At 37.3% G+C, this 18,999-nt stretch overlaps 1 protein-coding gene across 1 annotated transcript in view; it reads left to right on the top strand.

Annotated features, from left to right (window-relative positions):
* The window catches only part of maml3 (mastermind-like transcriptional coactivator 3), a 138,524-nt gene that overhangs the window by 67,181 nt on the left and 52,344 nt on the right, over positions 1-18,999 (top strand). Inside the window, exon 2 of the mRNA XM_073842183.1 lies at positions 15,824-17,404. Within this exon, the coding sequence (XP_073698284.1) occupies positions 15,824-17,404 (1,581 nt within the window). The remainder of the gene's footprint in view (positions 1-15,823; positions 17,405-18,999) is intronic.

The raw sequence follows: 18,999 nt of genomic DNA on the forward strand, positions 1-18,999 counted from the left end.
AAACCAAAAATGCACTTTCAAAGTAGAAAATAAGCACTGTCTTCTAAACAAAATTACTCTTGTATATCCTGTAAATTTTTTAAGCTCTCCATGGACATGTCGGCGGAATAACGTAATGTAACGGAGCGGGGTCACGTGACTCCACACGCGGTACTGTTTTTAAAGGGAAAGTAATCGAAATAATCGACCTGGAAACATTTGATCGATTATAGGTTCTGAATGTCGATTTCGATTATTTTTCGATTAATCGCCCAGCCCTAGTCAGAAAGCTCCCGGATTTCTTCAAAAATGTCTTAATTTGTGTTCCGAGGATGAACAAAGTTCTTATGGGTTTGGAACGACATGAGGGTGAGTAACTAATGACAGAATGTTAATTTTTGGGTGAACTATTGCTTTAAATATGGCTAAAACTTTGCTTTTTTGTGTGTGGTTGTTGTGAATGCCTTATTTAATGCAATTAATTTTGTCTTAACTTTCACTTTTAACTGATATATTTTAACATTTTGTCTGCTGAATGACTCACCAAGGTGCACAACCCTCAATGACCTGCATTTGTCTGTATATTTGCACGTGTATTACATGTATGTGAGACATACTGCACAAGTCGAACTAGTTACCGTCAAACCCATATTTACAGAGTGATGAATGGGTGAGTCGAAGTTATTAAGAATGTGCCAAATGAAGTCAGTGGGAGGAGCTTAGCCTGAAGAGCGTGTGAGCAATGTACAGATGATTATGAGCAGTTTATTGTGACGAGCCGCTCTTTGTCTTCCCTCCCTCATTCTCCATGCTTCCTGTTCTCTCTTTCTCTCCCTTCCGTTTCTCGGCTGTGTCTCTCTCTCTTTCTCTCTGGGTGAGGTGCAGTAATTGTCTCTGCTGGCAGGGCTGCTGAAGGCTTTATTGGATTGGAGTAGGATTTCAGGGACTGTGTTTAACATGCACCCAGGCGCTACAGTGCACACACACACATTCACTCAGCCAGTGTTTAAACAGGCTGCCATTAACAGTGAGGGAGGGAGACGGGAGCGCGAGAGAGCGAGTATTTAGCAGCGTTTAGGAGGAGGCGGTGTTGCTCAACGAGCGGAAGCCTCGTGTGCTGACTCTCCGTGCCCCCTCTTTCTCCTCCCTCCTTTCTTCTGATTCTGCTCTCTCCTGTCCTCCCCTCCTGTCTTTTCCTTCTATCTCTCTCTCTCCTATTCTTCTTCTTCTTCTTCTCCCTCATTAATATCTTATTATATTAGTGTTAGCCAGTGGGTGCTCCTTCCATCTTCACACATACTGCCACCACACGCACTCACAAAAACACTGTACTGGGCTGGGAGTTATTTATAAACCTCTGTATCCCACAGACAGGAACTCACGAGGGAGAGAGTGAGGTAGAACAGATAGAGAGAGAGAAAGGAGGGGTGAGGTAATACATTTTTTCCAGCTAACCACAACATTCCAAAATTTCTCTCCAACTTGATTCAAGCGTGAACAACTTGTATTGATCACAAAACAACAGCTTGCGACAAGCAAAAGTGACTAATTCTGTTTTAATACAGCTGTGTGTGCATTTAATGACGTACATCCCTTGCATAATCAGTACGATGTTTAGCATTTTAAAACAAATAAGAGTGGTCTTTAAAAAAGGGTTTTTAGTATTGCCATGACACATATTTTTGTTTAGAAGTACATACATTTGGTTCTTAAAGAGATAGATCAACTAAAATGAACCTTCTGTCATTTTTAAATAATGTGCCTCATTTTTAAATTATTGTGGCCTCAAAAATTCACAAAACAATATATCATGATGTCTATAGAAATCTTGAAAAATTAAATAATAATAATATTAATTTAATAGCATGATTTATTTATTCTTTTTTTTTTTTGACAAGTGAATCACACCATTGCATTCAAAAGTAACGATTACACACACAAAAAAGAGAGATTAAAATGCTAACCGTTTTTAATTTAGCACAGTGTCAAGATAAATTTAGAGAAAAAGTCTACCTGATCTCATGACAAAAATGTACCTGTGGCAACGTTTTTGCAAGATACGAAATACATACCGCCATGTACGTTTCGTGACGCATTCGATGTGAGATGTCCACTGCTTGACGCTAAAAGAGTGTTACGTTTTTTTTTTTTTTTTCGGGAACAGATGAACATACATGTTACGTTTTATGTAACGTTGGTTTTGTAGGTGTCACCGCAGTTCTGACATTAAATTTCCGTTGAATTGGCACTATAACTCCGCAATGCCATCTGCACTACACCTAAACCTACCCGCTAGCATGAAAAAAAGCAAATGTGATGTGAAAAATGCAATCTCAAGCATGCCATTTTAGCTTGTTTTTTGATCTTTCAGCTGTTTTATTGTGAGTCATGTTTTTCACGGGATTCGTACCCAAGGATTCCGCATCCTAAGTCCATATCCATGCTGGCTGAACTTCTGAGCAAGCTTGTTTTGTCTGTAAAGCGAAACATGGAGCTGTAATCATAAATGTTTTACCACCTCTAGTGTGAAGTATTCCGTGTCTTGTTAAAAAAAAAAGTTCCCACGGGTATGTTTTCGTCATGAGATCAGGTAGGAAAAAGTACGTATTTTCACTAAACTTGCGTTTTAGCATTGATCGAGTATTTGAAATAACTTCCTTTTGTGAAGTGATACTTTTTTTATATAGTATTCTGTACAGTCATAAAGGCTATGTCAATTAGCATTGCAATAAAAATACACGTCTTCAATATGAACACACCTGAGATGACTTAAAGAACACAGATAAACCATATACTATTATAGCCGTGTTTCGTAGTATAAACACTTCTTATTGTGTTTCATCATACAAAACATTTCTTTCTGCATTTTACTCATCCACAGTGACAGCTGGATGCCTTTGTCCATATAAGGGATTTCCTGGAACGTCATACGTTCTATTTACTTCTACTTTCTGCACGAGGGTGCCCTCCGGTGTTGAGTATGAATGAAGGCAATCACACATGAGAGTTTAACGCTCCATAATGGCGCTGGCGCTGGGATATTATGTCATATTGTCGTATGTGTATGATAGTATTTTAAAATAATGCCAATACCAGTACATTGCAACAACCCTAATTAACGTGTTAATGATATTTAATTATTTAAACATTGCAACTATTGTCAATACCAGTATATCGCGACGGTCTTCTAGAGAAATACAGTAGTTTTTTTTTGACCAACAGACCAAAATTTGGTTAGTAAGTTGAACTGGAGAGTTGAATCAGTCCAATTCTTTATTGAATGATTCTGGATAAAACTTTCATCCACGATGTAATTCAAAACAGTGATTTGTTGTTGATTCTTGACAGCTCATAAAAGTGTGTTGTTGTTTTAAAGGGATAGTTCACCCAAAAATGAAAATTCTGTTATTCATTTCTCACCCTCATGTCATTTCAAACCCGTAAGACCTTGGTTATCTTTGGAACACAAATTAAGATATTTTTGGATGAAATCTGGGAACTTTCTGACCCTGCATTGACAGCAATGTAATTACCATTTTCAAGGACTGGAAAAGTATTAAGAACATCTTTAAAATAGTCAAATTGGTCAATAAAGTAATTTTTTTATTTTATTTTATTTATTTTTTTTTTTTGTGCAAAAAAAGTATTCTTTTAGCTTCGTAAAATTAAGGTTGCACCACTGATGTCACATTAACTATTTGAACAATATCCTTACATTTCTGGCCCTTGAAGGTGTCAGTTGCGGTGCTTTCTATGCAGGGTCAGAAATCTCTTGGATTTCATCAAAAATATCTTAATTTGTGTTCCAAAGATGAACAAAGGTATTTCAGGTTTGGAATGACATAAGGGTGAGTAATTAATGACTGAATTATCATTTTCATTTTGGGTGCACTCTCCCTTTAATTAATATTAAAAACAGTGCACTGCTTTACTAGCGAGGACAATCCAGGGTCTACTGCAAAATCACAAAGAGTAGTAGCTCAAGGACCAACATGCTACATTAAGAACCAGGGGTAACTCCGGAACAGGATAATTTGTGTGATTTCACTTACTATTTTGTCTAATGGAATATAAGTAAATGTATGCTATGGCAAATAGCTTCCTGGGGGTTGTAATAAATACAAAAATAAAATGCGATTTTTATGAATGTTCTAATTTATTCTGCAAATGTGTAAACTTGAGAGCTCAACTGTCTGTACCATAGGATGTTTCTTTCACCTCCTAAATTAAAGGGTCATGCACTCGGCTCATTTGAAAGTCTGATGAGCTAGATCTAGAACACAAACACGTACACATACACACTTACACAAACCACATTTTTCAGACAAGTCCTCTGCACAGTATTTACTATAGAGAGGCTGTGTGTAAGTGCCTGTGTTGTGTGTTTAGCTGTGTTATCTGTTGCGTGTCAAAGGTCGGTCTGCCTTTATTGCACCATGCACATTCAAGAGCTCAATTTAATGATGTGGATTAAACACATAAGAACAAATACACTTAGAGACACTCATTTGGTTTAGCCTTCAACACATGGTGCGCACACAAGATATCCTGAGCCTAAAGCATGGATTTCGAGGTCATGTAAGATTTGTTTGTTGTCTGATTGTACATATCTGCTTGTCTGCGTGTATGTTTAGTTCATAGAATGGGAATCCAGTGTCGTGATCTAATTACTTGACTAAAATTCACAAGCTTTTGAATTTTCGTAAGCTACAATGTTGTACCTGTTCTAACGCTATGGCAAAAGTTCTAGCAAAGCATGCTACCTGTTTTGTCGTTGGCTGCACAGACGAGCACAGAACACTATTTAGAGTCCCAGCCTCAGAGGAGACATATATTTACTGTATATTACGCTGCTGCCACACCAATCTAATATAAACATACAATAACTTTCCCAGCTTTCTATCTTCACAGACATAACCAATTGTTATTGTAATTCTTGTGTGTTTTTAACATAAACTTGTGTGTATTTGACCGTTCAAGCGCAATACGACATGAAAGAGGACTTAGTTTACTCACATTCATTTTATTTTTAATTTAATGTAATTTAATTTAATGTTGTTTTTTAATTCATTTTATTTTATTTCACTTTATTTCAATGCATTTATTTTATTTTATTTATTTCACTTTATTTTATTTTATTTTATTTTATTTTATTTTATTTTTTTTCTATTTTATTTGTCATTTTATTTCAATTTATTAATTTATTATATTTTATTTATTTACTATTTTATTTGATTTGATTTTTGATTTGATTTTTTTATTTAATTTTGTTTTTTAAATTTTATTACATTTCAAGGTATTTCTAATTTTATTTCACTTTATTTAATTTTGTTATTTATCATATTTTATTTCACAATTTTATGTATATATTTATTTAATTAAAATTTTCAGTTTTATTACATATCATAGTATTTTAATTGAATTTAATTAATTTTATTAAATTAAATTATTTAGTTTTTTATTGAATTTCGTTTTTTTTTATTTTAGTTTATTTCAAATTATATTTTATTTATTTAATTTTATTTAATTTGACTTTATTTATTTAATTTTTTATTTTATTACATTTCATGCTATTTCATTTTAATATATTTTAATTTAATTTAATTTTATTTTATTTCATTTCATATCAGTCAATATTGGATATTTAATTGAGCATGCTCACTTCCCCCTATTTTTCCATATAAATATCTTATGCTTAATCTTCAAAAACACAAAATTAGGATCTTGCCGCATTTTTCTTTATTCGCTACTTTTAAGCGACGTATGAATTAAATACAAAAAATACCACCTCTTCCTTTCGTCCAAAGGTTCTGCAACAATCAACAGGATATTGTAATTTGTCACACTCCATAGCCCCACCATTTACATTTACAAATCAAACACCATCTGATTGGTTGCGATTACGCCACACTACACAGCAATTGTTGCGGCCCTGTTAAACCGACAAATTGCTCGTCACTGGAAACTTGTTAGGACACAATAACCATAGTTTAGTGCAGCCAATCTTACCTGGAAATGCAACATAGCTTTGCTCATTTGCAAGGTGCACCAAGGTTAAATAATCAAGGATGTGTTTGTTCTTTTGCAATATTTTCAGAACGGAAAGCCAGTAATACAGTGTAGGTATTGCATACATTGACAAAGAAGAGTACACAGAGATTGAGACATAAAGAAAAAGAGAATTCAATAGATGGAAAAAAAAAAGAAAAAAGCATAGGGTAGGTATAGAAGAGGGGAGAGAGGAAAGAAAACATTAGGGAGGGAGACCACTAGAGAGAAAGAGCGAGAGAGATTATTGGCAGAAGTGTCCAGTGCACTCAGCCCAGGAGCTGGGGGGAGGGGCTTCAGGATCAGGAGGTTGCTATAACAACTGCACCTTGGTGGTTCTCTCCCCCCCATGCTCGCTCTTGCTCGCTCTCCCTCTCTCTCTCTCTCCAGTCACATGAAAGCATTACCGTCTGTCTGAAGAGCTCTTCTGTCTTTCCCTCCCTCCCTCTTGTATTTCTCTCCCTCCCTTTATCCGTGTGCTCTCCCACATGGTGACTGTGAAGAGAGCAGGAGAGGGAGTGTGTTTGTGTGAGCTACTGAACACTTTAATAGGCAGTGAAATGGAGAAAAACAAACATCAGCCTCCCCCCGCTACACACACACACACACACACACACACACACACACACATGCACACGCATGCATACACAGACTTTCTCTCTCTTCCTGTCTTTACCTCTGCTGCGTGTTTTCTTAACCCTGCCATGCTAACTAAGGCTTGGGGGAGGTTTTCTCGCCGTTCTTATCCTATTACGACGGGTTTGAGCCAAATGCTGCTAGCTAGATGGGTCTGTGTCTGCCGCTTATGGTGTCGCTGGTTACGCCGTCCGTAGCGTAGCGTGACGCTCGACCCCAGACGTCAGTGAAGATGTCTGCTAGAGGGGGTTGGTGCTAAACATACCTAATTACGCCTCACTTAGCATGCAGGGTCTTTGCAGGAAGATGATCATTATTGATATCAATCATGTGCCACTCGCAGAGGATTCATCACACGCGGGCCGATAGGGTGCAGGAGTGGAGTGAGAAAATGCTTAGTGGAGTCAGCAACAAAAATTGTAAAGCAATGAGAGGATACATTCTCACAGCAGAGATATGTTTGTCAGTACTGTTTTAAGTGGTAATTTTGGTAATTGTTTTCATAGAATTTAGAATGAAGTGACAAAATAACCACAAAAACCACCTAGTGAATTAATAATAATAGTAATGTTATTTTATTTCATTTCATTCTATTTTTTTCATTTTATTTCATTTAATTTCATGCCATTTCATTTTAGTTTAATTAAATTTTATATTATTTAATTTCACTTTATATTCATTGAATTTATTTAAAATTTTATTTCGATATTTTATTTAATTTTATTGTATTTTTCATTTTATTTCATGTCATGTTATTTGTTTTAATTTAATTTTATTGTATTTAATTTAATTTCATTGCATTTTCTTATTTTATTTTACCCTTTTTATTTATTTATTTATTTATTTATTTTTAAGATTTATTTTTTTGGCTTTTTTGCCTTTATTATGATAGGACAGATCAGATAAGACAGGAAGCGAAGTGGGAGAGAGATAGGGGGTGGGATCGGGAAAGGTCCTCGAGTCGGGATTCAAACACGGGATGCCCGGAGCGCAACAGCGCTATATGATTTAATTTTATATTTATTTCATTAATTTCATTGTATTATTTTAATTTATGTCATATAATTTCATTTGTATTTTTCATTTCATTGTTTTTTTGATTTTAATTAAAAAATATTTAATAGAATTTTGTATTGATTTCATTTTATTTTATTTTCATTTTATTTTTCATTTCATTTTTCATTTCATTGTAATTTTTTTATTTGAATTGATTTCATGTCATTTTGTATTTAATTTAATTTTATATTATTTAATTTAATTTTGTATTCATTTTATTTCATTTTTATTTTATTCATTTTGTCATTTCAGTATATTTTAATTCATTGTGTTTTTTGTATTATTTATTTAATTTTATTTAATTGTTTTATTTTTATTTTATTTTGACATTACATTGTATTTTTCATTTCATTTTATTTACTTTATTTTATTTGATGTCATTGTATTTTTCATTTATAAAAATACTTTGAATAATTTTTTTTTTATTTATATTTGATTTTATATCATTTAATTTAATTTTATATTCATTTAGTTTTATGCATTTTATGTAATTTCAGTGTATTTTTCATTTCATTTTATTTCATGTAATTTTTATTTTATGTAATTTGTTTTTTTAATTCATTTTCATTTAAATTTCATTTAATTTTCATTTTTCATTTCATTTGATTTCATTCTATTTTTTCATTTCATTTTTATTTTATATTAATTTTACTTTTTTGATTTTATTTTATTTTGTTTTATTTTTTGATTTTATTTTATTTTGTGTTATTTTGTCATTTCGGTTTTTTTTTAATTTCATGTTATATTATTTTATTTTATATTTTATTTCATTTTATTTCATTTCATTCTGATTTCCCACTGGTGGCACTTAAAATAAGTGTATGGCACTCCAAGTTATTGTTACATGCTTTGACAGTCAGAGAAGGCGTCGAAGGCGATTACCTTTGGTTACCTGTTCATATACATACACAGTATGAGCAACACAATTTGCCAAATATTGTTGTCAATCCCCAACCTTGACTGTACAAATGCAGCCGTTATTATGTGAGCCACATTGTTCTCGATTTCTGCCTTGATTTCTTTCTCTCTCTCCCCCCATCATTCACTCTCTCCAAGTGAGTGACAGTCATCCTAATCGTCTTTATGGCATGATAAACGGCACGAATATTGACAGCCGTCGTGACAACGGTTGCTATGACAACCCCCTTAGCTGTTGCACACGACAGAGGTGTAACAATGAAAGATGTAACCCCACGCAGACCTACAGTCAACACGAACGCGAGGGTCATATTAGAGCTTGCTACAGTATAGCTTACAGTACATGCAGCACAACTAATGTAAGAGGTAGACTGCAACAGAACGTGTTTTGGATGTGTGTGTGCCTCATTTTATCGGCTTATCTCCTTATTTTGCATAAAGCTAGCCAGTAAACATCAGCCTTTCTTGTTTCCCATCATGATCTCGCTGTTCTTCTGGTCATGTAGAGAGAGGAAGACTGAGAGAAAGAGATAGAAAGAGGGAGGGAGACTAGACGTATTGCCTCAGAGGAGACTCGGGGAGAAGATCCATGAATCTTGTTGTTTCAGAATCTCATTTCGCATGTTTCGGTGGAGTGGTGTGTGTGTGTGTGTGTGTGTGTGTGTGTGTGTGTGTGTGTGTGTGTGTGTGTGTGTGTGAGGTTTCTAACATGCGCACACACACACACACACACACACACACACACACACACACCGAAGTCCACTGGGACAAGCAAAGAAGGTGGGTGGGATCCTGCTGTTGCGTATAGGGAGAATTTGTCGCTAATGTTCTTGCGGTTCATCTACATCTCCGAGTTTACGCACACATTTCACTTCTGTAATTAACACACCGTTAAATGTGTTCACTGTGAGAGTCATTAGCACAAACAGAAAGATGAGAAGAGATGATGGGAAATGCTTTTCACCTTCTTTTCTATCCTCACCTCCGAGGAGGCATCTATCACTCTTTCCCCGTCAATATTTGCCGTTGTTCATTCCCCACCGCACTGCCCTGCAATAGCGAGAGAGAAGGGACCGTCTGCAAAGTGATGCAACCGAATGTTATAAGAATCATTTGCGGATTAACTGGAGGAATACTTGCAATTGTTTTCACTCTTTATTGCCTTAAATAGCATTACATATTGACACAATAATGACATTTTTAGGGGTTCTCTCTCATCCCTAACCTCTGTCGGCGTGTACGTGTGTGTTACTGTCTAGCATGCTTGTGTTGAGCGGCTTAGACACAGCTTAATAGCTGAGACAAATTAAGCAGAAGAGCATTGTGGGATAAAAGTGTGCCCATGTGTGAACAATGAAACTCGTTCGTTTTGCAACCGATTCCCTCGCCTCTATTCTCTCTCTCTTTTCTCTCTGTATGTAATTGTGAAGTGATAGTTGACGCTTGTCACCTTTTCCCTCGTCTTAGTGATTCTCTGTGTATTTAGAATTCATATATGTGACCCTGGACCACAAAACCAGTCTTAAGTCGCTGGGGTATATTTGTAGCAATAGCCAAAAATACATTGTATGGGTCAAAATTATTGATTTTTCTTTTAAGTCAAAAATCATTAGGAAATTAAGTAGAGATCATGTTACATTAAGATTTGTTTGTAAAATTACTACTGTAAACCTATCAAAATGTAATTTTTGATTAGTAATATGCATTGTTAACTTAATTTGGACAACTTTAAAGGTGATTTTCTCAGTATTTTGATTTTTTTTGCACCCTCAGATTCCAGATTTTCAAATAGATGTATCTCGGCCAAATATTGTCCTATTCTAACAAACTATACATCAATAGAAAGCTTATTTATTGAGCTTTCATATGATGTATATATCTCAGTTTTGTAAAATTGAACCTTATGACTGGTTTTGTGGTCCAGGGTCACATATGTGCAGTGCTGTATGTGCAAAACTACATATTTTCTAAAAAGAACCAGTGGGTTGAATGACTAGTTCACTAGTCAGTATTAAATAAGTTGTTCAATTCCAGAACAAAAATTCACAGATCATTTACTCACCCCCTTGTCATCCAAGATGTTCATGTCTTTCTTTCTTAAATAAATAAATTTGTTTTGTTTTTTTCAGGAAAACATTTAAGGATTTCTCTCCATATAGTGGATTTCTATGGTGCCCTTGAGTTTGAACTTTCAAAATGCAATTTTAAATGCAGCTTCTTAGGACTCTAAACGGTCCCAACCGATGAAAAAGGGTCTTATCTAGGAAAACGATCGGTTATTTTCAATTTTTTTTTTTTTTAATTATATATTTTTTAACCTCAAATGCTCGTCTTGTCTAGCGATTTTGTGATTTAGCTAACTGTCTTGAACTGGAGTTAAGGAGAGCTAGACAAGTCAAGCATTTGAGATTAAAAAGTGTATAAATTGTCAATTAAAAAAAAAAATAACCTTTTCACTAGATAAGACCCTTCTTTCTCTGCTGGGATCATTTAGAGCCCTTTGAAGCTGCATTTAATCTGCATTTTGGAAGTTCAAACTCAGAGACACCATAGAAGTTCACTACATGAGGAGAAATCCTGAAGTGTTTTCCTCAAAAAACATAATTTCTTAACGACTGAAGAAAGAAAGACATGAACATCTTGGATGACAAGGGGGTAAGTAAATTATCTGTAAATTTTTGTTCTGTATGTGAACTTCTCCTTTAACCCATGTGCTATGTTGAATGAAACTGATATCATTGAATTGTCATTGAAAATGATAATTATGTCATTAATTACCCTCATGTTGTACCAAACGCGTAAGACCTTCGTTCCCCTTCGGAACACAAATTAAGATATTTTTGATGAAATCCGAGAGTTTTCTGACCCTGCATAGACAGCAATTCAACTACCACGTTCAAGGCCCAGGAAGGTTGTAAAGACATTGTTAAAATAGTAATAATAATAAAAATGAAAATAAGCCCATTATTTACTTGCCCTCCAAGCGTCCTAGGTGTATATGACCTTCTTTCAGACGAATCCAAACGGAGTTATATTACAAATTATCTTGACACTTCCAAGCTTTAGAATGGCTGGGTGGGTGTTTCTCTTCATCAGTCCAAATAACAAATAAACCAAATAAAAATAAACCTAAAAAAGTCCTATAAAGTACATCCATCCATAATAAAAAGTGCCTCGCACAGCTCCAGTGGGTGAATAAAGGCCTCCTGTCACAAATCGATGCATTTTCGTTAGAAAAATATCCATATTTAAAACATAATAATCACTTTAATATAGCTTGTGGCAGCTGGTTGTACACAGAAGCAGCTCTGGGCGGATGACGTAGGACGTTGGCGGTGCGCATGCACCACTCAGAAGTGACGAACATGAATGACAAAGATCAAAACAAAACAACGGTCATGAATTAGAAATACAACACGAGGATTTGTGAAGAAAATTGTCAGAGGATTTCGATATAAGCCAAGAGGAGACTGGTTTTCCTTTGCTAAAGTAAGGAAACTTTGCTTCCTTTGCTCCTGATTTGTGCAAGACTCATCGGCGCAATGCCAACGTCTTATGTCATCCACCCGGAAGGGCTTCCGTGTACGACCAGTTGGTGCAAGCTAGATTAAAGTTATCATTACGTTTGAAATATTGATATTTTTCCTACAAAAATGCATTGATTTGTCCCCGGGAAGCCTTTATTCACCCCCCCGTAACCAGGCACTTTTTATTATGGATGGATGTACTTTACTGGACTTGTTTGGACTGATGAAGAGAAACACCTGCCCATGCCATTATAAAGATTGAAAGTGCCAGGATCATTTTTAATATAACTCCGATTGGATTCGTTTGAAAGAAGGAAGTTATACACACCTAGGATACCTAAAGGGTGAGTAAACAACAGGCTAATTGTCATTTTTGGGTGAACTATCCTGTTAAATGCTCATGAATAGAGATCGACCGATATGGGTTTTTCTATAACCGATGCCGATGTTTAGAGGTCAGGGTCAGTCGATGGCCGATATGTGCTGCCGATTTTTTTTGGCCGATTTGTAGGGCCGATATCTTGAAGTTCTTCCCTTTATTTGCATGCTAAAATGTCACACTAATAATAAGTGGATGCACATCATTTCTTAACTTAACATCATGAACAATGAACACAATGAACCATCTTTCGGATCTTGATTTTGTGCACTGACAGTATTATTATAAAAGATTTAAAGGAGAACTCCGGTGTGATATTGACCTAAAGTGTATTGAATCATGATACCGAGTGTAAACGTACCTTGCATATCTCATCTCGTCTTGTCCACTGCTGTCCGAAATCTGGGGTCAGTTAGCCGATGCTCACAACAGCTTGTCAATGAGATCAATGGGGCATCGAAGCAGTCATGTAAATAAATCACTGTTTTATGCCATTTACGAGGCACAAAGTAGCGCCACACTTCATCGGTAGACTTCCAAGGGCCCCGACATTTAAAACGCGACATTGAAAACTCATAAAAAGCACCGGTAGTTTATTTACGAGAAGATTTATACAGACAGTAACGGCAAGAAGTTTAGTGGCCGTCGCCATCTTGAATGTAGTCACGTTAAGTCGAGTGACGAGCAGGAAGGAACGTATCAGGTTTTCAACTTATCAGGTTGTAGTTTCCTTCGTGCTCGACATTCGACTTATCGTGACTACATTCAAGATGGCGGCGATCGCTAAACTCCTTGAAGTTACTGTCTGTATAAATCTTCTCGTAAATAAACTACCGGTGCTTTTTATGAGTTTTCAATGTCGCGTTTTAAATGTCGGGGCCCTTGGAAGTCTACCGATGAAGTGTGGCGCTACTTTGTGCCTCGTAAATGGCGTAAAACAGTGATTTATTTACATGACTGCTTCGATGCCCCATTGATCTCATTGACAAGCTGTTGTGAGCATCGGCTAACTGACCCCAGATTTCGGACAGCAGTGGACAAGACGAGATGAGATATGCAAGGTACGTTTACACTCGGTATCATGATTCAATACACTTTAGGTCAATATCACACCGGAGTTCTCCTTTAACCAAAGTTAACCAAACAAATCGAACTGACCAAGTATTAAATATATAAAACAGATAATATAAAAACTGTTAATCATTTACATAAAAGTTTGAGAGCTGAGATTAATGTTAAACTTTAATGTTTTAAATATAACATTTTGAATACAGAAATTTGAAACGATTTATATAACTGAGAGGACCTGCCAGCAGATGGCGGCAAGACACTGATTTAATTACTGAATCATCATTCATTTGATTCGTTCGAACAGCTGATTCATTCCTGAATAAAGCAAATGACAGTCTTTATGAATGGGAAATTGAATCGTTTCAATAGATTCGTTTAAAAACGCACGTTCATTCTGAAACAAAACACCGCTGTGTTTAAATGGAGATGCACAGCGGCTCAGTAGTGGCTTGTTTCAGAATACTTTTGACGACAAAAGAGAGCAAAATCTTACTTTTGATGACGAAATAAAGCAAAATCAGGCAATAGTGTAATCTGCCTGCCACCTATATTTTTTTTTCTCAGATTTAGCAAACCGCACACGATCTTCCTATTACTATTATTCTAATTCTTAGTTTTGCATGCTGATATGATGAATGGATGGTTTATTTTAACAGCTGATCTGCACATCGCTGCGCACTTATATAGGCTTAATCACTCATGCTTTTAAGCCAAATCCATGCTGAAAAAAAAACATTTACTGACATCTGGACGTGACCATAGGTATAAACTCGCAGAATCTGGGGTGACGGAGAGGACGGTGCGGGGCGCATCAGGTGCAAACATCAAAATATATTTAAAAGGAAGTTGGCGCCACGGTCCTGACCACATAACTCAGGTTCAGATTTTAGAAAATGTAGTTAATGTTTACATCATTATTGATTTATCTCATCCATGCGTGACCCACCCACAAGTAATTAGAATGCATTTTTTTTTTTATTACCAGACCCGCAGATATTACCATCCTCCGTGCATCACTGTCTCCGAGTGAGGCGTAGTAATCGAAAAGCTGCATTGTTTGTGAGAGCCGCCGCCTTCTCCACCCCACGCACACAGTGAAATTGTCCCACTCCAATACAGGAAAAATAAAACAGAACTTATAACACTGGGGCTAATATGTTAGCAAGCAAGCTGCTGATAATTTTCGACTACAGTCTTTAAACTTAACTGCAAGCAAACCTTTAACCAGCTGTAGCATTATGCCAGTTCCCAACGGTTCTATGCTTTTCTTTCACTTAAAGAAAGCAACACTTCCTAGTTTACTAGTAATATATAGTAAATATATGGCCATAGGACAGAATTTAAGCCTTACATTTATCTCTCAGAACTGTTATTGAATCTTACAAAAGTTTTGGCTTGGGGTTCTTCACAGCAGCGCGTTTTACTGCACCAATAACACGGGGCTGCCCGCAGACGTGCCTGACTTTAAATCGGCGCTACTAATGCCGATATATTAAAAAATCGCAAATATTGACCTCTACTCATGAAACCAAGCAGCTGGATGAGCACAGCAAAACTACCTTTAAGAAGTTAGTCTAATCCAACCACTTTATCATAGTAAATTGAGTTTGATCCGCATATAGCTATTAAGTCTTTACATAGTGGCAAACAGAAGGACCTTCTTGTCTTCTGTTTAAATTAGCCTATTATTGCCTCATGAGGCCTCTGTTTAAACCCAGACACCTGCACAGATTATGGAAAACCAACACTGGAATTACATGTAGGCAGTTTTTGAAAATACCTGCCCCCAATTGACGTCAAGAAAACATCTCAGTGAAAGATCTTTTGTAGAATCAGATAAACCAAAAGAACAAGGCACTTTAAGTAAATAAGTGAATGTTTAATTTCTTTTCTTTTCTTTTTTTTTGGTACATGTAACTACAGTGACGATCATTGGCATAAAACTATTGTTATTGTGACGTGTTTTGATAGCAAAAATACATTACCTATGTAAATTTTGGCAATCTGGAATAGAAACCACTCTGACGTGCTTCTGCTCTGAAATGTAAATAGTTGTTTGAATAGTACCATGCTGGACTATTTATACACTGAGAAACTGCTTGTGAATGTAGGACAATAATATTCTGAAGATGTGTTGTTCTTAATATGTTTTTATATGAACCTGATGAGATATTCTAACCATTGCTCTTTCTTTTAATTTCTCTCTCAGCTCCAGGAGACGGTGAAGAGGAAATTGGACAGTGCCCGGTCTCCTTTAAATGGTGACCAAAATGGCCTCAGTGATGGGAGTTACTCTCCCACAACAAAGAGACTACGTAAGGAAGGATGCACTGGAATGGACTCTCTTGGTAGCCTCCCACCCATTTCCCCACTTCATTCAATGGACATCAAACCCACCTTGCCCTCGGGCAACAACAGTGCCTCCTCAAACAACGGAACCGGCAATGGCAATGCTGGTACAAACCATATTAGTGGACGACCTGAGGATTTAGGCAAAAATGGCGGAATGCCTGATATTAAACTGAATGGTTCTTTGGAGTTGGAAGATGGCTTTAGTCTACTAAAGGACATGAAACAAGAGCCTTTGGACGATGGCGGTGGAATCGAGTCCTCGGAAACTTCACTTTCGAATCAGAACAAGCTATTCTCTGACATCAATCTGAATGACCAGGAATGGCAGGAGCTGATTGATGAGTTGGCCAACACGGTGCCTGAGGATGACATGCACGACCTCTTCAACGAGGACTTTGAGGAGAAAAAGGAGGTGAGCGACTTCACACGGGCCACAACAGAACAAACGCAGCTTGCACAAGACCCAGCGCCTAACTCTGTAGCTACGGCACCCAACAGTACACCGCAACCACAGAGTGGACAGATGCCTATGGGGTCACCTCAGGTGAGACCATCTTCCTCTGGTCCCCCATTCGCAACTGCTGCCAATGGGACACCTCCGCAGCAACCCTTGCAGCAGTCACCAGCAGTTGGAATGCCATCAGGATCGCCCGCTAACTGTGTGGCGCGTTCTCCGCAAACTCCCACCCAAGCGCAGACCCAGGCCTCAAGGCCCGGAAATGGATTTATGATGAATGCAGGTCCTGGCGTTGGCCCCGTGGCATCAACTCCAGTAACAGGAGGTGGTCCTGGATCAGGTGGAACAGGTGGAGGTGTACCAGTCCCGCCCACCTCTGAACTTTCACCGGCCGAGCAGCTGAAGCAAATGGCTGCCCAGCAGCAGCAACGTGCCAAACTTATCCAACAAAAACACCAACAGCAGTCCCAGGCAGCAAACTGGTCGCCTGCAGGAGCACCAACAAGCCCGTACAGTGGACCCTTTAACCCAGATAAACCAAATAGCCCCATGATGTATACGCAGGCTTTCAATGCTAGCAACACAATGGGGCCTAAAACACCAAGCATGAACAACTACCTCCCACAGAACCACATGAACATGCTCAACCAGCAACAGCCGCAGCAGCAACCTAATAACTTGGCTGCCCAAAACAACCTCAATAAGCCGCTTTCTTATAGCAACACCAAGCCGCTGACTCATTTCAGTGGAGTAGACCACATGAGTCAGCGGATGACGCCACCCATGGCCAACCAAGCCAAAAACCCAATGATGCCCTACATGCAGGGCACCGCGGGGCAAGGCGGTGGGCCACCACAACCTCCAGGTCCAATGCCCAACCAGTCAGCCCATTTAAGTGAAGAACAGAAGAGGATGATGATGATGAATAAAAAAATGCTGAGTCAAGGGATGCCATATGGCTCAATGCAGCAGCATGTACAGGTAAGATCCTTGATTTTTGTTCACGCTATGCTATGGAGAGCTAAATTGGATGTTTATAAGCTAATCTTTGAGGTTTTTGTGGTCAGATAGCGGTTGTTGTTACAGCAAGCTGTCTGCTTTAGAGTTATGTAAACAATTCTTGGTGTACAATATCTTTGTTAGTCTGTGCTTGGGACAAGTACAATGGTTTTATATTTTGTTCTCAAAGGCACTTGCCAACTTTTATTTTAACTGTGTTGTGATCTGAGTAGGTGGGGTTTTGGATGAGAATCCAGGGAATGTATGTAATTGACAACTTTTTTTAAAAGCGTTTGCTATTTCCAAAAGAAATTTACATCAAGACCAATTTGTCTGAACTTTTTAATTTGATTTCACCAAGAAGTCCATCGGCCTTCTCACAAACCAATCATTGACTGTCAGGTGCATATTGTGCATAAACCTGGATCAGTCTGACTTAATGCAACTTACCACTCGGCCCACCTAGAAACAGTAGTGTACCAGTTTCATGCAATAAATACTGTTGAAGAAAAGCTAATTAATGGGTTTGATGTTTGTTTTAGTGAGGCGAAATCTTTAAAAAAAAAGTATTTGTTGGTCCACTTGGAAAGAAGACAGATGCATATTGCACATAAACATGGATCAGTCTAGTAATGGACTTCATGCAACTTACCTATCGGCCCACCTGGAAACAAAGATGTACCAGGTTCATGCAGTGAATACTGATCATCGTTTGGTTTGATGTTTGTTTTAGTGAGGCGAAATTTAGAGGTCTTCACAGATCCGCTTGGGCCCGAAAACCCGAAGTCCAACCCGAGACCCGAGCGGGTCAGTTTGGGTCTAAAACTTCTACAAGTCCCTTGGACATGTGTCAGGTTCAGTATTAGCGACCTCGGGTCTTGGGTAATTAAAATAAATCTGCTTTTTCTGAATGGACCTGAATTCTTTTAAACTATCCTGGATCCCTAGCCTCCTTTTGCGTTCATGGTAAGGTAATTAACATTGCAGACAACACTAGCGAGTCCATGATTTATTAGGCTGTCGATTAAATTTTTTAATCAAACTATCATTTTTATTTTTCTAATCCACTGGCCACAATTAAAACCCGGACTCAGAAATATCATATAACCATCAGAAAGGTAGTCTAGTCCAGTCGGGTTCGAAAATAACCTTAATGCCATGAGGTTGGGTTGGACTCTAATTTCATCGGGTCAGTCTAGGGTAGGGTTTTTCTTAAAAAATATATATTTTATGCACGTCGGGTTCGGGTAAAACTTATTCTGATTGTTTCGGGTCAGGGACAGATTGTTAGGACCCGAGAAGACCTCTAGCAAAATCAAAACTCTGGATTCAGATCAAGGCAATTGGTAGCGGGTAGATATTCATGAGCAAAACGGTTCATCTCTCTGTTGTTTATTAGTTCTTAGCTACTGCTACTACTTAGACGTCAGGCCTGTGATTGGTTGCTTAACATGCCAGTTAGACGGCTCTTCTTGTTTGAGTGAATGTTATAAAATATAAGATGCTAAGATGCTAAATATAAGATTTTTCCAATTTTAAACAAAATTCTTACTATGCAAGAGGAAAAGCTAACTCAA

The sequence above is a fragment of the Garra rufa genome, chromosome 6, assembly GCF_049309525.1.
Source record: "Garra rufa chromosome 6, GarRuf1.0, whole genome shotgun sequence".
NCBI classification, from domain to species: Eukaryota; Metazoa; Chordata; class Actinopteri; order Cypriniformes; family Cyprinidae; genus Garra; species Garra rufa.